A 27,848-nucleotide genomic window follows, 5' to 3' on the forward strand; every position below is an offset into this window, starting at 1 on the left:
TGGTTCTGGTCCTGCAGAGGATCTTTGGATACTGACTTCAGTGTCAGTACAGAAGTCTGGGAGACTTGTGGGATTCACAAGGAGGGGCTGGAGTCCAGGGTGTGGGGAAAAGGTAGTTTTAGTTAAGTTAGAGAGGGGTCTACTTTGGGTTATGATGGAGCCCGGTGTGGCCTTGGCCCTGAAGTTCTGAAATCTTGGCCTCCTTTTAGACTGCAAACCTCTAAGAATTTACCACTGCTCCTGGGTTCTATCTCTTCACCTCTCCCTTTTTTCCCATCTCCCTTTTCCCCCTGCTTTTCCCTTTTCCTCTGGTTTTCTGCTTTTCCCTTTCCCACCCTTTGACCAGAGCAGGAGAAAGTGCAGATGCAGTGAAACCCTTCCACACAAGTGAGCATTTTGTCATTTGGGGTAAGCACATCCCAGCCCTCCTGTCCACTGCTGTGCTCCCCAATTCCTGAATTATCCAGTTGCCTTGTTCAAAATGCAGGTTTCAGCCCTGACAGTCCCTGGCTCTTGGGAGAGTGCTTGTCAGGATTCAGGTTTCCAAGAGTGTCATAGCTGTGCCTTTCTTCAGACTTACAGTCACTTCAAAAACCCATTACAGGCTGGGATATCAAGGGCACAGTTAAACCCCTCCAGCATCCATCTCTTCAGCACATGAATGGAGTGGATGATCTATTTCCAGCCTGACACCATGGATCACAGAGCTGCAGGTATTTCCCTGCCAGCACTCAGATCCTGGCCTTGATTTAAAGGATGCTGAGCATAGGAGGTTTCCCCAATGCCAGGCAATGCTGGGTGTGCAGGTACATTTGATGTGAGCAGGAAGCAGGGCTGGAATTGTGTTGGTCCATGGAAAAACTGTCAGCCCTTACTGAAAGGAAAGGTGGGGGTGACTTTTCCAGGTACAAACTGGCAGCAGGTACCAATCCAGGTACCTGTCTTTTAGCCAGGGATTGGGTTTCCCTTCTTACCTGTACAGGTGTCCCACTGTTGGGTTCACTGGCCCATAGAAGCAGTTTAAGGCTCAGACCTATTTAAGCACATCTTCAGTGTTAAGTTCACTAATGAGGGCATCTGTCTAATGAGGAAAGGCTGAGGGAGCTGTGTCTGCTGAGGCTGGAGAGGAGCCCCAGCTGAGAGGGACCCTCAGCCCCGGGTGTCCCTGTGTGCAGGGAGGGGCAGAGCAGGGCCCAGGCTCTGCTCCAGGGCCCAGCAGTGGCACCAGAGCCACGGGCAGGGACTGAGCCCAGCAGCTGCCCCTGCACAGGAGGCACAACTTGTGCCCTGGGCAGTGCCCAGCCCTGAGCAGCTGCCCAGGGAGGGGCTGGAGTGTCCCTCAGGGGGATATTCCAGAGCCACATGGACACGGTGCTGTGCCCTGTGCTCTGGGATGGCCCTGCCTGAGCAGGGAGGTGGCACCAGGGACCCTCCGTGCTCCCTGCCAGCCCTGGGGCTCTGTGACTTGGAACAGGAAAATGGCCCAGACAGGCAACAACCAAAACAGGCTGGGCAGGATGGGCACAGCTCATATTAAATATATTTTGGCATTTAATGCCAAGCTGGACAGGGCTTGGAGCACCTTGGGATAGTGGAAGGTGTCCCTGCCATGGCAGGGGCTGGAATGGGGTGGGCTTTGAATTCCCTCCCAACTCAAACCTGGATGGAAAGGCATCCAGTGCAGTGGGGGTCAGGTGCAGCTGGGATCCCACAGCAATGGGACACTGATGGTATCTGAAACATCTCCTGTTGGGCTCCCAAGGTCCCAGATGCTCCAGGAGGAAAGACTCTCACCAGTTAAGTTTGCTGTGGGACAAATTTGTATTCTGCTCTTTCCAGTTGTCTCCTGTGACCCCAGGCAAGAGATCCTCATAGATCACTTCTCTTTTCAATTATAGAGTCAGAGAATCTCCTGAGCTGGAAGGGAGCCACAAGGATCATCCAAGTCCAACTCCTGGCCCTGCACAGACACCCAAGAATCCCACACTGTGCCTGAGAGTATTGTCCAAACACTTCCTGAACTCTAAAGTACTTGGGATTTAACTTAGAGTGAAATTAGTGGAAACTGGAGTCTAAATACTCTTAAACACCTGGCTGCAGGTTCTTGCCTGGAAATTCTCACTCCATATGTAAATAGTGTGTAATATACCTAAACCTCTCTCATTTGGCCCTAGGGTGGGAAACCTTTTTAATGTCTTTCTTTATGAGAGCTGGAAACATGCAGAGATGGTCAGTGAGAGAGAGCCCCTCAGCCCAGCTGGCTCTGGCCCTGTGTTTTACATGCAGCCAGGCTCTTTGCTGTTTGCACTGAGCTCCAGTCAACGTAACAAACTCATTTGTGCTGCCTCAGTGGGAAGCAAAATCTGTTGCTTTGAGGACTTGAACATCTGCAGATTGCTGTGGCACGTGTGAGCATCATACACAGCATAAGATGGAGCAGAGATGAGTGAAGAGCTCCCAGGATGACAAATGTGCTGCTGGAGAGACATGGGGGCTGTGCTGGGAGTGTGTGACAGTCTGTGATGTGCTCCAGCAATCTGATGGGTGATGACATGGGAGATAGCTGGGCTCTGTGATGCTGCTGGATCTGCTCCAGCAAACATCCCTGTGGCTGCTTCTTCCCTGAATCTCTGGGCATTCTTCACCTTTCTTATCTTAATCACGTCTTGCTGCCTGTGAAAGGCACTGCTCTAATATTATTGGGCTTTTATTTAGTGCTTGTGATAGCATTGCCCTGGCTGGGTCTGTTGGATGGCTGGAATTTTAAAAGAGGGGCACAGATGTATTGAGATGTTAGAAAATGACCAGAACTTCCAGGGGAAAGCTCATCCTATGAAATCACTGATTTCTCTATGTTTCTGTAGCACACTCACAAAGACTCATAAAGGGTCATGGATCACTCACCTCTAATTTTGGTGGTGATGCAGGGGGAAATTCCTGCTCTGCATTTAGGTTAAACAATTTAGGGTTAAAAATAACTTCAGCCCAAGGAAATGAAGGATCCCAGACTGTTGGGTGGGATACAGAGTTATCTATCCAGAGGTATCATCCATCCCTGATGGAAAGGAAGAGCCCACCAGATTCCTCAGCCCAGCCCTGTGTGCTGGGCAACACTGAGCTCAGAACTCTGAGAGTTTTAATCCATTTGATTCCAAAGAGCTCTGGGCTCTTCCAGCTCAGCTGGCTGCACCCCAGTGTCAGCTTTTGCACCTAACCCTGGGCACAGCATCCTTAGGGATTGATTTCCCTCCTTCCTCTGGGACAGGACATTGCAGCCATGTGCTGTGGCTCCAGTGGGGCTTTGCTGAGCAGATGGCCTGGAAGACTGGTGTGCTGGAAGGAGGGAAAAACTGGTTTTATGGAGCTGCTGCTGGTGGTTTGGGCCATGAGGTATTTGGTAACTGCTGCCAACACATGGATTTTGTTTAAATTTCACAGAATAGGGAATCATGTGAATGAAAACATGATGTGCTTATTTTAGGTATGACAGCAGTGGCCACATTACACTGAGCAGGGGATCAAACCTGAGAAGAAAATTCACATTTTTTTTTCCTGGCTGTTAATTGCAATTCCCTGAAAACTTTTACCAGCATCAATTTTTCTTCTGTTATTAATAGCAGAAAATAGGACTTAGTGTTTGATAACTAAGTCTAAGATATAAACTTATCCTTAAGACAGGATTAGACCTCGTGTAATGATTTTCAGCTGTTTATTATTTCATTTGACTAATGCACAGCCTAACCCAGAATTCCAAACCAAGCTGAAGAAATGCCAGAAATATGCACAGCAAGGTTTTGATGTTGATTTTATTTTTTTTTTTAACATAAAGAGCAAGTTACTTTCTGCAGACAATTACAGGCATGTAACATATGGGGAATTATGGGATGAGGACCACAATGGTCCTGTATTTATGTCAGGGTGCATATGGGAAGCATTTCTGCTGCTGCTCTGTGGACAGACATTCCTGTGCAGCACGAACACTGTGCTGCTGAGGGGCTGGCACAGCTCACACCCAGCCCCAGTGTTTGGGATTTCACTGCCCCTGTAAAGGTGAGAGGTAGACGGAAATGCTGGGAGTTGTAGGCTTTAAGGTGGAGAATAAGGGAAAGTTTTATTTACAGCACTGTTTTGGTTTGAGGGACAGGTGTCTGCTAAGAAAGGCAGGAGCTTCTCCTTGAAATGGAGAATGTAAACTGTCTTCTTCCAAATTATTATTATAATTTTGAAATTAAGAGGCTCTCAAGCAAAGATACGGGAATTAGGAATAACAGCTCTTTACTATGAAAATTAAAATAGAAATACAGTATTACAAAGAACAATCCCAACCCCTGCCAGAGTCAGAATCCAAGCTGACACCCGTCAGTCAGTCAGGGTGGTGGCACAGTCCCATTCCATGGTGGCTGCATCCTCCTGCAGTGGCAGATGTGGTTCAGCTGGAGCAGTGCTCCTGGAGAAGGTGCAGTTTCCTCTGAAGGTGCAGGGATGATGTGGAAAGGTCTGGCTTTCCTCTGGAATCCAGTGGAAAGAAGGTGCCTTGGTGTCCAAAATGTCAGTTTTTATCTGGGTAGGAAAGGCTTGGCTCCTGCCCTGGCTGGAGCATCTCCCAGTGGGATGATGGAATTTTATCAGTCATGCACTGGGACTCAGTGGCCATGAACAGGAGATATCTCCTGGAGGGAGGATGGGCTGTGGGAAGATAAAGATGATTGCCCAGCTGGTTTAAAGATGGCCCATTAGCAGATAATATGTGCCAGGAGATCAGGGGCACTGCCCCACCCTGTTGCAGCAGATGGGGACAGAACACACATTGCTGGGCACAACCCAAGACAAGCACAAACTCCAGTCAGCTCACATGGGGATGCTCCATGAGCTCTCAGACAGTGATGCCAAGAAATGGGCACGTGCTGCCCCTCAGGTGCTCAGTGCTGGTGGCTCACAGAATGACCCAGGGTGGGAAAGGCTCCAGGGTCGGGTGGAGCTCTGGCTGATCCGCAGCAGCCCCCAGTGCCTGGTGCAGTGGGAGGCAGCAGCTCCTGCCCCCTCCCCAGTGCTGTGTGCCAGGAGCAGGCAGCAGATGGGATTTGCTCCTGGAGGAGGAGCAGCTCCTCTCCCCAGCCTGAGGAGGGGAGGGATGTTCATTTTATAACACGCTGGCAAGTGTTTAAAAATAAGTCAGCAGAACAGCAGCCAGCATTGGCTGCAGATCAGAGTTTTGACATTGCAAAAGATAAAAGCAGATTTGGTAAAATTCTGACCAGTCCATGCGGTCTCTGCCATGCAATAATCCCAGTCTCAAACACGAGGGAGTTTGGGGCTCCTTTGCTTTGCCTTGGCAGGAGCACACAGAGCCCTCAGGCCAAGTTCACCTCCCTCTTGAGGGTGGTAAAGTCTTGCTGATTAACAGAGTCTTGTCCCAGAGTCTTGCAGTCACCTTAAATATATTCATTTATTGCTGTTGTCATTAGTTATTTGTAGGTGGTGTTCAGGAAACCCAGTCATGTATCAAGATCTCATTGAGTGCAAATGAGCAATAAAATAACACGGTGCTTCACAGACCTTACAGTTAATGACTTAACTAATTACTATAATTAATCTGTGCAAAATTGGGGAATTAGCCCTGGGACCTTTTGAAAAATTAGTAAACATATATTGTGTTTTTTTCCTGTCAGATATTCTCACCCTGAAGTTTTTATCTCTGTTCTGGGTTACTGAGGAACAGCCATGCTGGGATATCAAAGCACAGCCAAAAATGTCCATTTAGCCTTAATTTATGCAGAGTATTTTCCAGTGTCCACTCCCCTCCCAGACCTTTCCTTGTGCTGGCAGGGTCTCTGCCTGTGCTGGCAAAGGGCTGGGAGGTTTTGGGGTTTGGGGTGTAGCACATGGGCTGGTTGACAAACTCTAATCTGTAAACGATTGATCTTTGAGGCTGGTCTAGTTGAAATGAGCAGCACATCCCTTCCAAGCATGTATTGAAAATATGACAAATTATTTGGCCTAGAGGATGTGATACTGTCCTTTTAAATGTATCCTCCTGAGAATCTGACCTTTAGAAAGGATGTTTTGTTGTTGTTTTTTTAGCAAGGTAATTTCTAGTACCACAAACTCCTGCCAGCCGCAGTTTGGAAACCTTGAGCAGCACAAGTACATTTATTACTTCTGTGCTATATTTTTGTGTGTTCTGTTTGCCCTGTACTTCCTCTTACAAAACAGAGGAAAAAAAACCTGGTTTCAGCTGCTCCTTATCTGCCTGGTACCGAAATTAGAGAAGTGATGATGGACACAAGTGGTAATGGGGGTGATGTGGCACAGAGAAAACTTTTCCTGGGTCAGAAATGAGATTCAGTAAAAGCTTCCTTCCAAAAGGCCTGACCTGCAGCAAACTGGTCAGTTTTAGATAAAAGGGATCTGTCCTCAGGCTCACTGCAGTGAGGGGAAGCACTGCCAGGAGGTCAGACTGCTCCAAAGCCACTTTAGCACCTCGGCTTCAGGAGTTCAGTGCTTGTTTTAATCCCTAAAAGAAGGAGTGGAGAGTGAGTGCCAAGGCTGCAGTGCCTTCAGGTGCTGTCCCCACCACCCAGGGCAGCCAGCTGTGGGTTGTGAGGCTCAGAACTTACTTTTTTACCCATGCAAATGAACTAAATTGAACTAAACTGATGGGTCACTTTGGTTCCTGCAGTGCAGAGCAGTGCATCAGGGTCACTGTTCTTCCTGCCTTTCCTCCAGGGAAGCCTCTCACAGATTTAGAAAGTGAAACTCCAAATTTCAGATTTCATAGTCCTGCAGTCTTTGTTTCAAGCCTGAATTGTGGTTGATGCTAAATCAGCACCAGTCCCCGAGCATGTTCAGCTTGGTAGTTTGGATTCTGGGTTTCTGATGGAAGTGTTTCCATCAATAATTTGAAAACGGAGGACAAGTGTATCCAGAGGAATAAATCCAGAGCATCCTGCATTCCACTTAACCATGAATACATGGAATTAAAGGGTTTTGGTAGCCAGAGCTGTCTGCTGCTAGGCTGAAGTGAGAAGGGGCAGTTTTCAGGAAGAGGGGAATGAATGCTGCCATTAGATGCTGTAACAGCCAGAAACACCAATATTCCCTCTCTGAGAGGAAAAAGGAACTCAGGCAGGTCCTAGAACTGGAGGATATTCCTGACAACCCTGACACATGTAGGGGTGAGAGGGCTCAAGCGGGAGGGGAGACTGTGGTACAGAAAGTGTAGGGGAAGGAAAAGGAAGGAAAAGGAAGAAAAAGAAAGGAAAAGGAAGGAAAAGAAAAAAAAAGGAAGGGGGCTGACTGGGGCACAGGGCAGGATTTGGGGATGGGGATGGGCTGGAAGCCACTTGCCTGTGGAGATGCAGGAGGGCTGTGAGCACAGGGTTATCACAGCAGTGACTGTGGGAAAGGGGAAGCAGGGTGTGAATTTCTGGTGTGATGGAAGCTTCACACTGGAAAAACAGCAAGTGCAATCCTGCAGTCACATTCCACTGTGAAAGTGTGTACTGGAAACTCAAGATTTAAGTGCAAAAGTTGTCTCTCCTCACTTCCTGCTCAACATTTGTAATTCTCTCTAAATTAGAGATCCAAGTTGCTCTCAGGTGTTGTCCCAAGATGGGTATCCTTAATCCCCAAACATGAAGTGGATGTGATGCTTGTGGTTTTTCTCTTGACCACCACCTGAAGCAGGAGCTGGTTTGCTCAGAAGTGAACAGTTTCCCAAGGGCAGTGCAGTCTGTGCAGACTGGAGAGTGTGGAAGGCTTGGCCATGGCAAGAGGAAAGAAAAAAGTGGCAGGTCCTGGAAAGATGTCATTGGGAAAGAATGGGGGAAAAGAAATGATCCCCTTCAGGGCTGGAGTGAGTCAGGGCAGTGTGACCCTGTCCCTTAGAGGGTGTCCCCAGCTCAGCTCTCAGCTCCTGTTGTCTGTCCCAAGCTCCCAGCAAGGTCAGATTTTCATTCTCTGCTTGGATTTGTTCTCATCCTGGGGATTCTAAGCATGACCCTCCTCTTCTTAGGGCATCTTCTCCACAGCATCTCCAGGGTCTGCTTGAGCAGGGAGGGGTTGGGGCTCAGGTTTGGCAGCTCCCCTGATGTCCACTGAGGCTGCATTTTCCAGGGAGGAGCAGATTCCCTGCTAAACCTGACCTGCAGAGGCAGGAGCTGCTAAATGAGGTTGCTGACTCTGGGTTCTTTGCAACTACACTTTTTGTTCCCCTCAACTCCTTCAATTTGCTGAAGGGTGAGGAGGGCCAGCTTTGGCAGGTGGGTGCTAATTTGTGTTCCTCAGGAAGGTGGAAGAGGGAGGGGAGGATGTAACTCACTTAGAGCTGTTTCAGGATACTTCCCAAATTGTTTGAGCTAATCAGTTTGGGAATCAATTTAAATATGTTCGTAACAATTTGGATTTCTCCCTGCCTGTCTAGGACAAAGAATGGGAAGGCATTTATAGGGTTTTTTTAACACAAAAAGAGCAGTCACTGCCTGTGAGCTGGGGAGCTGCAGGGTCACTCGTTAGCACAATTTTTAGGGGGGAATTAACTAGTATTCATGGGAATCTGGGGGGGAATTTGGGCCTGATCTTGGCTGCCCCAGGGCAGATCAGAGGATGGGCAGTGCTGGGGCAGGAGGGGACTGAGGGCAGCAAGGACTGAAGGGCTCAGGGGACGTGGTGTGGAGGGAGACTGGAACTCAGAGGGGTGGAAATCAGCAGGAGGCAGGATGGAAGGAGAGAAGAAGGAAGGAAATGTGTGTTGGAGAGCTGGGGGTGGTAAGGAGAATGGAGATGAAGACTGTGCTGGCCTGGGAGGTCGAGGTGCTGGCTGGCAAACACAGGGCAGCTCCTCCAGAGCACAGGTTTGGCAAAGGCCACATGTAGTGAGTCCTGTTTGCTTTCTGGTCCCCAAGGGAAAAATGCAGTGCAGGTGTGACTGTCCTGACCCTGGTGCCACTGCCCAGGACATGTGGGGATCTCTTCCACAGCAGGGGAGGCTGAGGGAGGCCCATGGGACACCACACACCTGGGTGTGCTGATCCACCTGGGGGGCTTCTTCTCTTTGAACACCTCTCTCTCAAAAAGTGGCTCCAGACACTCCTCTTTGAATAAAAATGGGATCCTGTGAAGTGCTGTAGTGGCTGAGACCCTCTGGATTTGCCTGGTGCTTCCAGATCAGCCATGGAGCCAGGGCTTGGCTCAAAGCTCAGTGGTCAGTGCTCAGGTGCCACCTGTCACTTGTTGTGGTCACTCCACAGAGAGGGGCTCTGGAGGAAACCCCCCTGCCATGGCAGGTTCTCTAATTTCCTGAGAAAACAGGTTCTGTCTGTAAACACTAATCCTCAGCTAAGTCACCTTGGATAAGTTATTTTCTGTGTTTGACATCTAGATAAGAAGTGAGGTGTGTTTTCTCCTGAGTTCTCTGGGAGCCCCAAGCACAATGGGACCCAAACCCTATTGTACTGGGTAACCTCTTGTACCAAGTGTTCTACAAAAGGATCAAGGACAGTCCTGCTCCAGGTAGCTGAAACTCCCACTCCTATATTTAGCTGCCTCTCAGGAGTGCTTGGAGCGTTAATTATGTTTTTAAAGCACTTGGTGCCTATCATCAGAAGCTCTCTATAGAAACACAGAGTTAAAGAGTCACAGATTCGGGGCCTCTTAGGAACTGTTCCTAGTGCTGAGCATTTAACCATTCACAGATGTGCATGGATGGTGGGGAGTCAGCTCCAGGCTCACTCCTTGAGGCAAAGCAGTTCAGCTCATGCTCTCCTTGAGCACTTGAGTGGTTTCAGCGAGCTGGGGTTGGTAGCAGAGTCCTTGAGAGCACACAAAGCTCTTCCTCCCCCACACAGAGACTGAATCACACTGGGACAATCCCAGGTTTTTGTCCAAGAGTTGTCTGTTGTGCTCCTGTGCTCATTCCAATAATGCATCCATTACATAAAGCACCCTGGATCCATGGCTGCTGTGTTTGTCAGGAGAATGCAGATGTGTGCAGCAATAAAGGCATTGCAGTAGAGAATATTTCTCTCTGATGGCCAAATTAGCTCCTTCATTCCTGGCTTTGGCGGTGTCACCCCTAAGGCCCATTGGCAGAGCACAAACAGATGGAAGGAGTCTGAAGAGCACAAGCACTCTCTGGGGTGCCCTGTGTGTCTGAGAGCACACCCCAAAACCAGCAGGAGATGGGCTTGGGCACTGAGCAAGGACAGTGTCTGAGCACAGAAGTAAAATGCACCAAGAAAACCTCTGCCAAATGGACTTTCTTGACCTTAGAAAGGAATTAGTGAGTTCACAGCTCAGTAAAATGCAGTGAGTTGGGATGAGGCTTGTACATACTCGCTAAGGATGCTCTTGTAAACCCAGAGTTGTCTCTCTGCAGCCATTTTCACATCATAATTACATCCTTTTTGTGGGAAAGCCAGTTTTGGGCAATGTCATCCCTTCTCTAATGTGTTAGTCTTTACAGATTGGAGGCACCTTTGGAACCTGGAAGGTTCTGGGGGTCCCTGTGCAGTGTGGTGCTTCTCAGGGTCCAGTCCCACAGACCCTTTTTGTCACAGGTGACACAGCCTGTCCCTGCAACTCTGCTTGGGCCTGAGTTAAAAGCACCACCCAGGCTTCAGGAGTGGGAAACAGGGAGCCTCTCTAAGGTTTCATACCTGGCAGGTGTTGTGGTGCAGTTTCTGCCTCCCCCAGGGCTCTGTGAGGAGGTGCCCTGTGCACGGGGCTCACACAGTTGTGTAACATCCCACATACCCACAAAACTCAGCCCAAAACATGAGCAGCCACTTCTGTGTTGGTGATGTCTGCTCTTACACTGTGGTATTTCTTCACTTCTTATCTTGCCAAATGGCAACGATTTTCCTGTTTCCAACAGGCCAGTCTATACAGAGAGGAAATGTTTGCAGAAGGAAAACAGGAACATGCATTAGAGGAAACCACAAACACTAACAGCTTGCTATAGAGACATAATCTGGGAATAACAGATTCTTTGTGAAAATAAAAATGCTAAATATTATTTATAACCTTTGAATGGGGTTCAAAAACTGTTTGTGGTTTTGTGGGTTCTGTTCTTTTCCTGCTTCCATACTTGCTTCTGTGGTTCTGCTCCTCTTGCTGGGGTAATCCCATCACACTGCAGGTGCTGTTCTAGTCACAGCTTCTCTGGGACAAGATGGATTTAAGAAATCCTTATTTTTACACCTTTGCTGTGTGGTTTTGGGCTGGCACCGAAGTTTGATATCTCTGTGACCAAGCAATAGCTCTGCCTGGAAGCAAACTGGTTGTGATGGAGGTGGGAATGGACTGTGTTGCCCAAAGAACTGAAATTTTGCACTGCAGGATAAAAGCAGCAATGAAAGCTCAACAAAAGGTTTGCCTGAGCCTGGAGTGGTGGTGGGAGTGACTACCTGGGGATGACCAGTTTGCAGTTTGGCCTCAGAAATCACTTCCTGAGCACAAATGTGAGGGCTGATGTTTTGCTGCTGAGGATGGCAGAGGTTGGGAATTTCTTAAAATGCCTGTACTAAAGATGTTTCCAGACTCCTCCATCCTCAGCAGGAAAATAGTTTGAGTTGAAAAGGACATGAGAAGATCACCTTGTTCCAATGGCCACTCAAAGCCCCATCCATCCTGCCCTTGAAGACTCCCAGTAATGGGATAGATGTGATTTTTCTGAGCAAAGAGCTGCTCCTGCCATGGTCCCTGAGCAGCCTGGCACGAAGGAGTGTGTCCTGCCAGAGCAGTGTCCTGGCAGCTCAGAGAGGAGAACAAGATAAGTTCTCTCTTGCTTGAATTGCAGCCTGTCTCCTAAAAATAAAGCTGCAGGTAATTGTTTAATTCATCACCCAAATGGGCCCTTGGCTGAGCAGTGTAAATATGCAAGGTTGTTTTGCCCTTGGCCTTGCTCCCTTGAGCTGCAGTGTCCTGAGCTGTGCCACAGGCACTGAGCCAGGCAGGGTTTGGAGCAGTGAGGGGCTGCAGCAGAGCCCACTAAGGGCAGAGCTGGCACTGGGCTGTGTGGAGAATCCATACCCCACTGGGGATGGGCCTGTCTTGGGAATGGGGCCCCAAATTGGTCTTTGAAGTTACTGGGAAGTGCCAGAGCTGTAAGGCTCCTGCTGTGGGTTATGCTCTGTGCCTCGGTAGCTGTGACACACACTGCTCTCATGACACTTCATCAGGCTTTAGCTCTCAGTGAGTTCCCTCCCAGCAGGTGGGATCCTGGTTTGAAGGACAGGTATCTGCCAATAAAGGCAGAAGGTTCTCTTTGAAATGGAGAATGTAAATACCCTCCATCCAAATTATTATAATTTTGAAATTAAGGGCTCTCAGGCAAAGATATGGGAACTAGGAATAACAGTTCTTTACTAGGGAAATTAAAATAGAAATGCAGTATTACAAAGAACAATCCAAACCCTGCCAGAGTCAGAATCCAAGCTGACACCTGTCAGTCAGTCAGGGTGGTGGCACAGTCCCATTCAATGGTGGCTGCATCCTCCTGCAGGGGCAGATGTGGTTCAGCTGGAGCAGTGCTCCTGGAGAAGGTGCAGTTTCCTCTGAAGGTGCAGGGATGATGTGGAAAGGTCTGGCTTTCCTCTGGAATCCAGTGGAAAGAAGGTTCCTTGGTGTCCAAAATGTCAGTTTTTTCTCTGGGTAGGAAAGGCTTGGCTCCTGCCCTGGCTGGAGCATCTCCCAGTGGGATGATGGAATTTTATCAGTCATGCACTGGGACTCACTGGCCATGAACAGGAGATATCTCCTGGAGGGAAGATGGGCTGTAGGAAGATAAAGATGATTGCCCAGCTGGTTTAAAGATGGCCCATGAGCAGAGAATATGTGCCAGGAGATCAGGGGCACTGCCCCACCCGGGTCAGCAGATGGGACAGAACACACATTGCTGGGCACAGCAACCCAGCACACTGGGCAAAGTTTCCAGTGTGGCTCTTTCCCCAGGCTGCTGTCAGGGGGAGGAGAGGCTCTTCCATCCTCCTCTCATGGAGCAGCAGATCCCCTCTGGTCCTGCAGCCCCAGCAGGTGACTCCAGGCTCATGGCCCTGGCAGGGGGAGATGGCCCAGCAGGCTGCAGGGAGCCTGGGAGCATTTTGAGCATTTTGTCTGCACAGTGATGGTGGTGGGGATGAAGGTCCTGGAATTAAACTGAGCCCAGGCTGCTGGTGGTGGTGTGTCAGCCATGCAGGTCTGGCTGTGGTGCCTTGGATGAAGCTGCTGTCCTGTGCTCTGCTGGGCATCTGTTCTCTCCCTGCTTGATCTCCTCTGGTACCTGGCTGTGCTGGGCAGGCCCTGGCACAGAGCAGCTGTGGCTGCCCCTGGATCCCTGGCAGTGCCCAAGGCAGGCTGGACAGGGCTGGGAGCAGCTGGGACAGTGGGAGGTGTCCTTGCCATGGCAAGGGTGGGGATGAGATGAATTTTAATGTCCCTTCTAACCTAAACCAGTCTGGAGCTCTATGCTGGGTGCTGTTCACAGGGTCCCCTCCCCTCTCTGAGGGTCTCCTGTGCTTTCTCCCTGCTGCCTGGCCATGCTGGTGCTTTGGGGAGATCTGTGCCACTGGAACAGACAGGGAGCAGCTGCTGGGAAGGTTGCTCTGGACTGTTCTGAGCAGCTCATGCAGATACCTTGCTGTGTCTTGTACCTGAATCCCAGGAATGCTGGATCCTTGAAAGCAGCCCCTAGGCAGGGCTTACTAAAGCCAGTTCTCTGGAGTTCTCTGACATCCTGAACACAAGTGTGGTGTAACTGGAGTCAGCTCTCTCACTAAATGGTCTTAGTGATGGTTTTTACCCTGATTTTCCTTTTTGTTACACACTGTGATCCACTCCTTTTTGCCTCTTTTTCTTCCCTTTTCTCCAGTATTTCCAGAATGTGACAGTCCCCCTGTTAGTCAGAGGTATAAATCTGTATTTGTGTCATAACATGCAGGTGAGATTTCTGCAACAAACTCTTTTCTTTACCTTTTCTGCAAATCCCCTTCATCCTTTCCTGCTCCTGGATTCCAGGTTGTTATCCAGAATTCCCAGGCAGCTGTTGTGCTGTGAATGAGAACAAACATGAAGGGCTGCTCCAGTGGTGTGTGACTGGTGATTTTGGGACAAACCTGTAACATCTGCAAGAGATTGGCTTCTTGAGTGGAATTTCCCCTTTGAGAGGGGCAGTGCAGCAGCAGAACAGCTCCTGGGGTGGGGGTGGCTGTACCTCCAGGGAAAGGCATTGCTCTCATTGTTAAATTGCCAGGAGTGCTTCACGTGTGGCCAGCCTTTCCCTGGGATCTGAATCACCTTCAGTCTTGTCTTTTGTGTGAACAAGGTCTCTGTGCTGAGACTGCCCTGACAGCAGTGCCTGTTTTCCCTGCTGAGCTGCAAAGAGCTTTCTTTAGCCCATGGATTTCTGCTCTGCACCAGCTCTGCTGCCAAGTTCTGCCTTTCTCAACAAGTTATTTTATCAATGTGAGCAGAGTGGTAAATGCCACTATTTTTGGACTTGTAGGGAGGACAGAGTGATGTCCAAGCTCTTTCACCAGTCCCAGGTGTTGGAACCAAATAAATCATTCCTCAAAACTAAACAACTTTGGCCTGGGGAAGGATTTCTGTAGTTTTGTGCCAGGGGCAAATCTGGATTGGGGAATTATCATTTGGAAGCAGAACTTAGTAGTGCAATAGGCTAAATATGCTCTGACATTGTCCTGATGACTGTGTTGTCCTTGCTCTGGGTGCTGATCCTCCCTCTGGCTCTGAAAGTCATTTCCCTCTGTTTCCATTTCTATATTGATAAGAAAACTTCATTTTTGAATCCCTGTGTGTGTGGACATGTAAATGTAGATTTGTGTTTAAACATTTCAAATGAGATTTCAGACCTGTGCAGTGGCTGTGCTCCCTTCTCCATCCTTTCCAAGGGGTGCAGGGTGAGAATTGAACATTGTCTGACTGTTCCCATAATGGTGTAAGCACAGCTGGGCTTAAAACACTCTTCTACAGGTCATCATCTAATCTAAGCCTAAATCAGAGAATCACAGAGTGGTTGTGTTGGAAGGGACCTTAAAGCTCATCTCACTCCCCATTGCCATGGCCAGGGACACCTTCTACCAGAGCAGGGTGCTCCAAGGCCCATCCAGCCTGGCATTAAAAAGGTTATATTATTAAATACATTCAAAAATGAACTGTGCCCATCCTTGTTTTGGTCCTTGCCTGGCTGGGCTGCAAGAAAATGTGTTCAATTCCCTCACCCCTACCTGTCACAATTGTTTAAGTGAAATCTTAATGCTCTGTTGGACAAATTCATTTCAGCCAGAATTATTCACATAATTTTTCATAGGCAGGAGCTTTTTCAGAGATGCAATATGTTGGAGTACAGGTGAAATATGCTCTATTTTCAGTTTGTATCTGCTAAAATCCCTGCTTGCCAAGCCTGGGCCCATTCATCTGCTGCTTTGTCTGAGTTCCCATTTGACATTCAGCCTGAAGGCAGAGGGTGGGAGTTTTTGTGACCCCCACTTCTGAAAGTCACCATGCTCATGGTAATCTCTGCAGTAACCCAACACTTCATTTGCATGGTGAAGGACACCAGGCAGCATTTCTGCACTGGGGGAGATGTCCTGATATGCTAAAATCCAGCTCCTGGAGAAGGACAGTCCAGTGAAAGGGGAAGCCCTGACTCTTTAGCTGCAGCATCTGATTTGGGGGATAACTTTTGATAAGTGGTCAGCCCTGGGAAAAATAAATTTAGCATGTACAGTGAATAGAATTATATAAGATTCAGGGGAATACTGTTTTTTCACTGGGCTCTGGTATTTAAGCTCATTTTTAAACTTTAAGTATTTTTTTCCCCCAGGAGAAAGCAAACTCTCATACTCTGATGCCTTTACAGCTACTTTTAGTTCCCCTGCAGGAGTATGAGGATGCTTTGGGAGGGCAATGACAGCAGAGGAAGCTGACAGGGCCAGTTGTGTTTGTGCTCCCTGCACATTCCCACAGCCCTGTGGCTGCACAGAGCTCCACCTTACACAGGTGTGACCCACAGCCAGAGGAATGGGAGTTTTTTACCCCAGTAATAACAGGCCTGAGCAAGTCTGGCTAAAACTGTGTAAAAACTGCTGCAAGGACAGAAAATCCCATGCCCCAGGTTCCATCAAGGCTGCAAAGGAAAACTGGTGCCTGTTCTTCTGCCAATCCCCCTTATTGTTAATGAGCCCTCCCTTTAATAGTCTGTGTTTGCAGTGATCAGCAGGACAGCACTAAAACTTCAGCAGTTCCATCATTTCCAGCATTCCTGGGACATCCTGCCCTTTTAGCAGTTGTGGTTTCTCACACAATGCCCTGGGAGCCTCTGCTGTGTCCTGTCTCTGACTCCCTGCAGGTCACACACTCCCACATTGGGCCATTCTCTCCTCAGTTTTTTCCCCAGGTCAGAGATTCCTTGGTGGATTTCAGCTCTCAGGCTGGCTTAGGCCAGGAACAAACATCCCTGTGAGAGTTCTTGGGGCTGAAAAATCCACTGTGCTTCACTGAGTAAGAGCTGTGCTTTGCAGGGATATCTCCTTTAATTTCTCTGTATGGTTCCCATGTTTCCAGTGCCATTTCAGTGTCTGGAGAAGGGGGGCTTCAAGTTCCTCTTCCCTGTTGGAATGTGGCTTCCACCCTGAGTTCTGTGTGTTCTGTACCTCATGCTGCAGGAGATACAGATATGGAAAATGGCAGCTAAATATTTGCTTTTCCAGAAATCTTTCCTGTATTAAAAACCCAGAATGGTTTAGGTTGGAAGGGACTTTGAACATCATCTTATGTCCATGACAGGGACACCTCCCACTGTCCCAGCTGCTCCCAGCCCTGTCCAGCCTGGCCTTGGGCACTGCCAGGGATCCAGGGGCAGCCACAGCTGCTCTGGGCACCCTGTGAACAATTCCTGCCCAATATCCCACCCATCCCTGCCCTCTGGCAGTGGGAGTTATTCCCTGTGTCCTGTCCCTCCATCCTTGTCCCCAGTCCCTCTCCAGCCCCTGTGACCCCTTTAGGCACTGCAAGGTTGATGTTTTCCCTCCTCACCCCCAGCGTTAAGCTCAGCACCCCTTTCTCAGAAATGCCTTTTCATTTCAGGGCTCTTCCTTCTTCCCCAGCTCCCCCATCACAAATTTCTTCAGCTGAGAGTTGTATAGCAGGGTTAATATTTTCCTTCATCCAAGCTGACATGAAGCAAAAAGATTTTCCTCCCCTCCAGCTCCCAAGGAGATTTTGGAAATGAAGGCTGCGAATCACATTTGATTGTATTTCACTAAAGGTTTTCTCTGTCCTAGAAAACTCCTGCCTCCTCCTGAAATACACTCAGCTTAGAAAGAAACTAATATATTTACTCTAACTGTGCTCAGTCTAGGAATAATTCTGCTGTAGAGATTAAATTTTTATATCATCTTGAAGAAAACCAACTCCTGCCAGTCCCCAGGGGTCCCCTGTCTGGCTGCTCCTGCAGGAGAGGCTCAGATCTTGGCAGCTCCAAGTGGTGTTTTGCTTTTTTTTTTTCCCTTCTAGTCCTGCAGTACAATAGCAATATATTCCATTTGTTCCAACGTTCAGAATTTTTAGGAGATATTGAAAAAAATTCCTGTTTCAGCCTTGGGTGAGTGTGGCTTTGGGGTGAGTGAAGCTTGTGGCTGCTCAGAGCTCTGATCTGCACCTACACCTCATCTCCATGCAGCCCATTCCCATCTCCTGAGCTTGCAGAATTCCCTAGGGGCTGAATTCACTCCAAAGATTAAGATTTTTTTGTGAGGATTAGTGCTGTTTATCCCTACAGGTAGGTTGGAGTGGGCACCAGGAGAGACTTTCTGGCAGAGGTTCAGCACTTCTGCTTTGTGCCTGCCCAGAATGATAAAGGGTTTGCCCTGTGACTTGGGAACAGTCCTGACTCTGCTTCCAGCCCTGTTCTTTGTGGAAATGAGCTGATGGCACCATGCTCTTGCCCTTTTTTGCTCATGCTGTCTCTCTGTGTCACTTCTGGCCCTTGCAGCCAATTCCTGGCAGGTTCCATGGAATCCCAGAACACCCTGAGCAGCCACATGGGCTGGGCTCATGGTAATTCCTGAAGTCACAGCAGTGCTACCTCAGGTTCACAGAAAGGTGCCCAAAAATGTGGTGAATAAAAGCCAATGAATGGATTCACTGGATGAGGATGTGCTGTCACCATTTGTTTTCAGTTCTGCTGCTCCTGAGGCACCTTTTCAGCCAGCTAGAAACAAATTCCTTCCTCTTCTCTTTGGCCATGAATTATCTTCCTTGCCAAACCTTCTTGACTCTTGCTTTGAGTGCCATGCACCAGAGTGACATTGCTGAGCCCTCCTGGGCTGAGAGGAAATGCTGAACCAGCCCAGGGAGAGTCAGGAGATCCTGCCTGGCACATCCCATCTGGGAATGTTCATCTCCATGCCTCTCCCTGCTCCTGCTGCTCTCCTGCAAGGCAGGATGCTAGGCTCCTGGTGGTGCCTGCCCAGCACAAATGGATCCATTTGATTGATTTCTTTGGTTAAATGAGATTGGTTTATCAGCATTTACCAACTTAAAGTGGTAGAAGGACAGAATCTGCAGAATTAACTGAGTGAGCAGAGAGAAATGTGTGCTGGGATCTGTCCCCCAGGCTGGAATGGTCTCAGTGCTTGGGGTGTTTTGAGCACTCAGGGAGATTCCTCACCTTGAGTTCCAGGTCCTTCACTGAGCTGAAGGGAGCACAATTCCCTTACCTGAGCCAGAGGTAAGAACCTCTGGAGACTGGATGGGATCTTGTGGGGGATGGATTTGCCTTGGAGGGATCATCCTTCCCTGCTGGCTTCAAGTGTGGAGCTCTGGGACAGGCACTGCCTTGGTGTCTGAGTTAATTATCTGTTAAAAGATGTTGCTAATAACCTGAGCTTGTGATTTTTAAAACCAGGGCCAGGTGCTGGGATGTCCATGGTTCCCACATCCCACTGAGTGTCCTCCATCCATGGAGCCTCTGCCCCCTCTGAAATCCCCACTTCCATACAGGGAAAGCAAAAGCACTGGGGCAGGGAGAAACGTGTTCAAATGAATCAAGAACAACAAAATTAACCTTTAAAAGCAAACTGGGAGATGCTGAGGCTTCCCAGAGTGGAACCACTTGAACCAGTGCTGAGCCACAAAGTGCCACCTTTCCCAGGCTTCCTGAGTGACCCCCTGGCTCCTGCTCAGCCTGGAGCTGGGAAAGGCACCGCATGTGTGATCCCAGCCTGGGATCCTTTGTTGGTATTGTCCTCAGAAAAAATCCAATCAAGCCCAGTGTGCTCAGAGGGGCTCTGATGGAGCAGGGAAGGGTGTTGAAAGCTTCCTTGTCAGAAGGAACAACAACAACAACAATAATAATAATAACAACAATAATTAATTCTTCAAATTGTGCTTCCAGCTGGGATTTACATTCCTTGCTTGGGAATTTCCAACATTCCTGCCTGGGGAGGCAGGAATGTTTTGTCCAGGACAGTGGAAGTCAGTGGTAGGTTTGGGAGCTGGACCAGCCTCAAGGTTATTGTCCCTTCAGAAGCTTCAGAGGTGACAAAAATCTGTCCTGTTCTCAGTCAGGGCTCTGCCATTGAAGCAATGGGAATATACCTTGGTGTCTTAACATTATAAAAAAGCCAAACAGACAAAAAGCAAACCAAAATCCATCATTATTATTTTTATGTTTCTGACTAAAAGAGAGTGAACTCTGCTAATGAAAAATATTCAAATTCCAGGTGTCCTGTCTAATAAATAATAACATGAACATGGACTTGGCTTCCCACAGCCACCACCAAATCATCCATGGAGCTCTTTATATGCAGCTCATTTTGAACTTTGCCTATTTCCTTCAGCTATGCAGATATAAATAAATAATTCCCCTTGATAAGGGTCTGGGAATGCTGTACTTTAAAAGATAAGGAAGCTTTGAGGGGAAATTGTTTTTAAATCCCTACCATTTGTATGCTGTTCACTGTTCACACTGAGCAAAAATTCATTCAGCTGGCACTTAACCAGCCCTGTTTTATTCCTGCTCTGTGTTCAACCTATCCTTCTCCTGGGGACATCTAACCTTCCATGTAATTGCCTCTCTGAAAGTGGGAGGGAGGCCTGAATAACCTCCCCACCAACCAAATAAATGCACAGATCCTGGGACAGGTTATCAGCTGCACACCAGGGGCAGGGCTGGCAGGAGCAGTGTGCCTGAGCTGTGAGGAATTGCAGGAATTGAGCCATTTTTATTCCAGCCTTGGGCCAAAGGAGGAGAACATGGAATGTTTGCAGAAAACCAACCCAAAACAGCCAGGAACCCAAAACAGCCAGGATCTTTGGAGTTTTGGGGTTTTTTTTTTTGTTTTTTTGGTGGTTTTTTTTGTTTTTTGTTTTTTGTTTTTTTTTTTTTTTTTTTTTTTTTGGGGGTGGAAATAACAGCAATGGGTTTTACCAGGGATGGGTTTTACCAATGATGAGTTTTAACAGGGATGGGTTTTAACAGGGTTTTAACAAGGATGGGTTTTACCAATGATGGGTTTTAATACGGATAGATTTTACCAGGGATGGGTTTTACCAGGGTTTCACCAATAATGGGTTTTCTCAATTATGAGTTTTACCAGTGATGCATCTTATGAATGATGGGTTTTTCCAATGATGAGTTTTCCCATGGATGGATTTTCCCAATGATGAATTTTACCAATGATGAATTTTACCAATGATGGATTTTACCAATGATGGGTTTTCCTAATTATGGATTTTACCAGGTTTTACCAGGGATGGGTTTTCCCAATTATGTGTTTTACCAAGGTTTTATCAATGATGGGTTTTCTCAATGATATATTTTACCAGTGGTGGGTTTTCCCAATGATGGGTTTTCCCAATGATGGGTTTTACCAGTGTTTTCCCAGGGATGGGTTTTCCCAATGATGGGTTTTTTCAGGGATGGGTTTTCCTATGGATGGGTTTTCCCATGGATGGGTTTTCTCAGGGATGGGTTTTACCAGGAGTGGGTTTTCCCAATGATGGGTTTTCCCAGTGATGGGTTTTCCCAATGATGGGTTTTCCCAATTATGGGTGTTACCAGGGTTTTCCCAGAGATGGGTTTACCACAAAGTTGTTTTTGTCTCTCCCAGGTCTGTCCAAGTCCCTTGGTCTCATTGAGGGCTATGGTGGCCGTGGCAAGGGTGGCCTGCCAGCCACCCTGTCCCCTGAGGAGGAGGAGAAAGCCAAGGGACCCCATGAGAAGTATGGCTACAACTCCTACCTCAGTGAGAAGATTTCCCTGGACCGTTCCATCCCGGATTATCGCCCAACCAAGTACGTGCTCCAGGAGGGGATGTTTGTGTCCAGGTCACCCCAGAGCCAGCAGGCTGCTGGCTCTCCCAGCTGGGTTTGCTGCTGGTGGCTCTTCCCTCATTGTTCACAGGGCCCTGCTCAGGGATGAGCAGTTGGGATGGTTGGGCTGGAATGAGCTCATGGAATCACAGCACATCGAGGCTGTCAAACCATTCCCCAGCACTGCCAAGGTCACCATGGCCTGTGTCCCCACCTGCCACATCCCCAGAGCTGTTAAATCTCCACAGCTGTGCCAGGGCCTGACCACCCTTCCATGAAAAAATATTTCCTAATATCAAATCTGAACCTCCCCTGACACAACTTGAAGCTGTTTCTGCTTGTCCTGGCAGTTGGTACTTGAGGGGAGAAACTCGTCCCCACCTGGCCCCACCCTTGTTCCAGGTAGTTGGAGAGAGTGAGAGAGTTCATCAAGATGATTTATCAGGGGAAAGAAGTGAATTTCTTCCCATCTGTCTCTGTTTTCCTAAAGTAATCCATGATTTTGGGTGGAAGTGATGCCACCAGAAGCTCAGCTCTGCTTTCACTGGGCTTCTGAGCTGTTGGTGTTTAATACCCTCTAAAAGTGTGCAGAATCTTCCTCCCTCCCTATTTGTCAGCTTCTTCACATTCCTGCAGGACCTCCAGGGCCCTTGGGCTGCCCTCAGGCTCCTCCCAGCACAGGGATCCTGCAGGGACACTCTGTGATCTGCTGTTGGAGATCTGGGCTTTTAAAGGAGTTTCTAGAGATGTAATATCCTTCCTCTCCTCTTTTTGATTGAGCTTTTAAGGTGCTGGTGATGTTTACCTGCCAAGCAGCACAGCCTTTAAAAGAGGTGACACATCATTTTGTTAAGAGGATGAGGAAAGACACACTGCAGGTTTATCTTTGTGAAAGTTAATTTTAGATATGGCTGCCAGAGTGTTCCTCAAAATAGGGAAGTGTCAGTATGTGCAGGCCTAGAGTGAAATCCCTGATAAAAAACAAGCTTAGAGAGGTTTCAGTTGTGAAGGATTCCTGTCCAATGCCTGTGTCATTGGGGCAGTGACAAAGTTGTTGCCTGGCATCTGAGAACTGTGCAGCCAGGGATGCAGTTCTGTGTGTCAGGTGCTCCCTGGCAGCAGGGACAGCTCTTGTTCCCTCTGTCCCCACATTCTCCAGGCTCTGGAGCAGGGACAGCTCTTGCTCCTTCTCCTCTCCAGGCACTGCCTGAGCTCTGAGCAGCCCCAGGGCACAACAGAAATCCCTGGCTGAGTTTCCAAAGGAATGGAGCCCAGCCTGGGTTTTGCTGCTGCAGCTGCTCCAGCCCTGCTGAATTGAAGGTACAAATTCAGAGGCACCTTTGCCTCTGTGATATGCAAATCCCAGCACAATGCAGGATCCTTGGAGCGAGACCTTCTCCAGCACCTACCTGAGGCTGAGCTGCTGATTTCCATTTCTCATCCACAGCTCTGACTTCCAGCAGAGCCAGCATTACTTGGAGAGAATTAATTTGAGAAGTAATGTTTCTTTTCAGATTTTTGGGGGGAAGAAAAGGATTAATGCTGACATTTTCAGGCTTGTGTTGTATTTTTGCTCAGTTCCACTATCCATCATTCCATGAGAGAGTGGGGGAGAGGACAGGGCACAGCACTGCATTAAAAATGCTTCACTTTGGAGCTGGGCTTAGGCTTGGGAGAGAATCTGTGAGTGCTGAGTGCAGCTGCACAGCTTAGTGCCTTTTATCTATTGAAGACTTCAGGAGTGTGTTTTGTTTATTGGTTTTCTTTTTGGTTTTGGGATCAATTGTCTTGATAATGTAAGAGAACAGTTGGTCTGATGTGTAATAGGCTGGAGTTTGCTGGAGAATTTGGAAAGTTTCACCTCTTTCTACCTCTGCCTTCGAGGCTCCCTTGCTATTTAGTGCATAAAGTTTTATGGCTGATTTTATGAAGGGTTGAACACAAACCATTTAAGTCAAGTATCCTGGTTTCTGATTAAAATAGATTCAAGTCAAGGGAAATTAGCCTAAATGGCTTTGAAATTGCAGCATTAGTGGGGAAAAACTGTTGAAAACCCTCCAGCTGATAAGCATTACAAAGCATGTAGTAGTTTTAAATATAATAGTGAAGCCTGTGTGGTTCATCTAAAGGCTGCAGAGTGTCTGGAATGCCAATGGACTGGGCCTGGTCCTGGCACAGCTGACACTCCCCAGCCTTTCCTCTCAGTTTGCCCTGTTTTTAAGGGAAGATTTATGTGGTCAACTGGCTCTGCCCTGAGTGCTGAGCAATGCTGCATCAGAGCTCTGAGCCCTTTTCCTGCTCCTTTTTTATCCTGTGGCCAAAGGGAAGTGGAGCAAGGAGAGTTCAGGGGAAGTTTGGCACATTTTGTTTGTGTTTCTGCACCTCCAGGCTCCCTGCACCTGCTGGTCAGCTTCACTGAGGGCTCAGGGACTCAGATATCCCTGCTCAGGGATTCCAGGTGCTGTTGGTGAGGGGAGCCAGCCCAGCTCACAGCTCAGGGCCTCTCAGTCCTGCCCAGAGGCAGAGGAGGGAGGGAGTTTCCCTGGGAAGATGGTCCCAGAGGTGTGAGGGTGTTGTTCAGGAGAAGGTGAGGTCTTTCCCAGCACCAGCAGCTGTGGCAGAATACCTTGTTGGCCCTGATTTGGGGAATTCTGGTGTCATTTTCTGGTAGTTTGAATTATCATCTTTGCTTTAGTTGGGTGATTTCCTTCCCCCTTCTCCTTTCCCTTTCCCCTTTCCCCTTCCCCCATCCCCTCCCTTTTCCCCTTCCTCTTTCTTCTCTCCTCTTTTTCCCTTCCCCTCTCCCCTTTCCTATACCACTTCCCTTATTCCTTTCCTTTCCTTTCCTTTCCTTTCCTTTCCTTTCCTTTCCTTTCCTTTCCTTTCCTTCCTTTTCCTTTCCTTTCCTTTCCTTTCCTTTCCTTTCCTTTCTTTTCCTTTCCTTCCTTTTCCTTTCCTTCCTTTCCTTTCCTTTCCTTTCCTTTCCTTTCCTTTCCTTTCCCTTTCCCTTTCCCTTTCCCTTTCCCTTTCCCTTTCCCTTTCCCTTTCCCTTTCCCTTTCCCTTTCCCTTTCCCTTTCCCTTTCCCTTTCCCTTTCCCTTTCATTTTTTCTTTCCTTTTCCCATTTCCCATTCCCATTCCCCATTCCACCTTCCCTACTCCCCATTTCCATTTTCCCTTTCCCCATTTCCCATTCCCCTTTCCCATTTCTCTTTCCTCTTTCCCAATTCCCTTTCCCATCCCTCTTTCCCCTCTCCCCATTCCTCTCTCCCTTCTCCCCTTTCCCCATTCCCCATTCCCCATTCCCCTTTCCCCAGCCCTGCTGGGGCTGCTCACCTGGGCTGGGAGGTGCAAACTCTTCCCTGCTGTTCCCCTCTGGGCTTGGGGGTTGCCCTGGGCTGATTCCCAGAGAGGTGCCAGTGGTGTGGGATGAGCTGTGTGGGGCTGTGCCTGTCACACCTGGACCCCACTGCTGGTCCTACCCCTGACCCTCTGCTGAGCAGGAAAGGTTGTGCTGGGTGTGTGAGATTTTCCAGTGAATCAGCAACAGATTCCAGTTGGGATGGCTGGGAAAGCTCTTCCTTGGGCTAAATAAGGCAGGACTGGTGTTGTGGGGTGAGTTATTCCAGGACTGGCTGCCAAACAGTGCCATAATGAAAAGGCACTGGGAACACATTTCTATCATGCTTGATTGGGTTTTTTGGCTTTAAGATGAGCTTCCTGCATGTTCTGGAAAACAATCTCTGCTTCCAGATTGGAAGTACCCAAGGTGCTGCCTGCAGCCTGCAGGACTTCTACACAAATCTCCTCAAAAATGAGCTGGAGAGATTTTCTTCAATTTTCTGCAAAAGCCTCTGAAGGACTAGGCTGCTGTGTGAGTTTTATTGTTTATCCATTCTCAGCACTGGCCTGCCTGGCCAGCATGGGGCTTTGTGTTGTTTTCTGTATTGAAAGTGATGTGTATTTACACAGGATCCCAGGGCCTGCAGACATTTCCTGCTTGGATACAACACTTGATGCACCTCTGTTTTATCCTGAGATACAGGATTTAATGGGAACCTCTCCTATGTGTAGCCAGAAAATAAAATTGCTTTGTTAGATCAGCCCGCCTGTCCATCTTATCCAGTATCTAATCTCTGATAGTGGAATTACCAGATGCTTCAGGTTGAAGAAATCATATTAAGGGAAACTATGAAATAATCTGCCCATCTGGTACGTTCTGCCTCCCCCATTCTCTCCTTTCAATCCTATCCAATATAAATGTGGAGTTCTCATTATCTCTTTAAAAGTCTGTTCCTTTCTGGAATCCTGCTAAGCTCTGATTCAGTGGTATTTTATGGCATTATAGGATTAAGGGGTAGATTTAAGAGAAATAATACCCACAATTGTTAGGACTATTGGATCATTGGGTGCAGATGACACATTCCTGCTGCTGCAAATCTCTCAACAGCTGTTCTCAGGAGGGGAGCCTCCAGCTATCAAAGTGAAGAGCAAGGATGGTGTAAGAGATAAGAACTCCCACTGTTTGATTTTTCACATGTTTTGAGGGATTCCTAGCCTGGAGACAAAACTCCTTCTCCTGCCTGCCTCAGGGTCCTGCACGTGGGTCAGGAAATGCATAGAAAGGGACTTTGTAGAGATAGGATGAGGATAGGAACAGGTTGCCCCATCCCTGGGAGCATCCCAGGCCAGGATGGACAGGGCTGGGAGCAGCTGGGGCAGTGGAAAGTGTCCCTGCCATGACAGGGGTGGGGCTGGATGGGCTTTGAGGTCTCTCCAACCCAACCCATTCTGGGATCCTGTGATGGAAAAGGTTTGGAGGTGCTGGAAGCCTGATGTGCTGCTGTGCTCTCACAGCACCTGGTCTGTGTTTGCCAGGGGACCCTGAGGAGAGGGGCAGAGCCTCCCCATCACCTGCAGCTGAGGAGGAGCAGTGTCACATCCCTGCTGGGGTCAGTGTCCCCGTGCTGTGGCTGGGGTGAGTCACAGCCATCACTGCCTGAATCACACAGTTATTTCCAGACTGCTGCCATGGGAGCCTGGCAGCAATTGGGCTTTTCAGCACCATCTGCCTGTAGCTGCTTTATTACCAGGGACCTCATGAGCAGCAAGCTGAGAGCCTTTCTTTGGGATATAGTGCAGAAGATGGAGAGTTTTGCCTTCTGGGTAGACTTTGGATTGTTGTTATTCAGCTTAAAGAAACGAAATCAAGTTCTGATTAATTTTTATTCCAAGGGGTTTGTGTGTGGCCTCTGGGGTTCTCAGAGCTGTGCTAGAGCACACTGTGGGATGTGTCCCCTGTACCCCTTGGGGTCTCTCCCCATCCCTGCAGAGTCTCCTGCCCTCTGCCTGGGGCTGCCCTGGGGCCTCAGCCTCCCTCAGATTTATGCAATGTTGCAGGGCCCAAGAATTCAATTTTGGCTTTTTAATCTCAACAGAATGTGTATTTGGCAAGTAATGAATTGGATGTGACTCAGACACATCAGGACTGCCCAGGAGGATGCCCCTGGAGGCTGAAATTGAGTCTCCTGCCCATGATACCACTCCTGCCTTGCCATCTCTTGGATCCCAGATGTTCCTGCAGAGCCCACATTGGCCATGGTGTGTGCCAGGGAGCTCAGCCTGTGCCCTCTGCTTGGCTCTGATGGGAAGGTTTCATGTGCCACCATACTTATTTTCCTGTGAAAATACAGAAATCTCTTCCATGTTGGGAGTAACTGAGGTCCCTGGCTTTGCAGGTGCCTTTGTCTCAGATTTCTCTGGTACCAAGGCTGAAATGAGATCTTTCCTCAACACCTGCACAGGTTGGGCAGGAGATGCCCCTGTCACTGCTCCATACATCTCATCTCATTTCCTCCCCAAAACTGAGGCTCCTTTAATGAAACAAAATGCTTTTTTCCTTTTCCCTGCCCACAGGACTGTGCTGGCTGTGGTGGAAGTGTCTGAGATGTGCAAATATTGCTGCAGCCTGTGGGAGAGCTCAGTGATGGTTCCTCGAGGGTCTGGGACATTCCTGAGCACACATTTGTGGTGATGTGCCCTGAGCTGATCAGCCAGGCTTGATAAAGTGAGTCTGAGGAGAAGGACAATGTTTAAGAAAGCAAAACAAACTACTTGAATTATTAGAGGGGTATTTGCTGGGAAATGGAGTTTCTTGCCTGTTTATTTGTTGTGATTGCTGTTTATTGCAAACAAAGGAGGTCAGAAGAGCTCCTTCTCTCTTGCATTCACAATGTGCTACTACAATCCATTATTTTACCTTCTGCAAAGAGTGCTTTGATGGGTTTCAGTCCTACATCCAAAGAAAAGCCAGGAAAAGAGAGGAAAGATGTAGGGCTTTTTCTTCATCAAATAACTATAGGGAAAACTAGATAGGAATCAAGACAGTGGAAGAACAAAAAAAAAATTCTTTTTCAGATGTAAAATTCCCTTTGTGAATTGCATGAGGGAGTGTATTAAAAGATCCTTACAGCTCTAGGAAAAAACCAGGACTGGTTGTGCACCTTCTCTCCTAAC

General features: G+C 48.3%; 1 protein-coding gene across 1 annotated transcript in view; it reads left to right on the forward strand.

Annotated features, from left to right (window-relative positions):
- GALNT17 (polypeptide N-acetylgalactosaminyltransferase 17) overlaps positions 1 to 27,848 on the forward strand; it is a 203,297-nt gene that overhangs the window by 34,992 nt on the left and 140,457 nt on the right. Inside the window, exon 2 of the mRNA XM_079324921.1 lies at positions 21,132 to 21,315. Coding sequence (XP_079181047.1) covers positions 21,132 to 21,315 — 184 coding nt within the window. The remainder of the gene's footprint in view (positions 1 to 21,131; positions 21,316 to 27,848) is intronic.

Source organism: Erithacus rubecula, assembly GCF_903797595.1.
Source record: "Erithacus rubecula genome assembly, chromosome: 22".
Taxonomy (NCBI): domain Eukaryota; kingdom Metazoa; phylum Chordata; class Aves; order Passeriformes; family Muscicapidae; genus Erithacus; species Erithacus rubecula.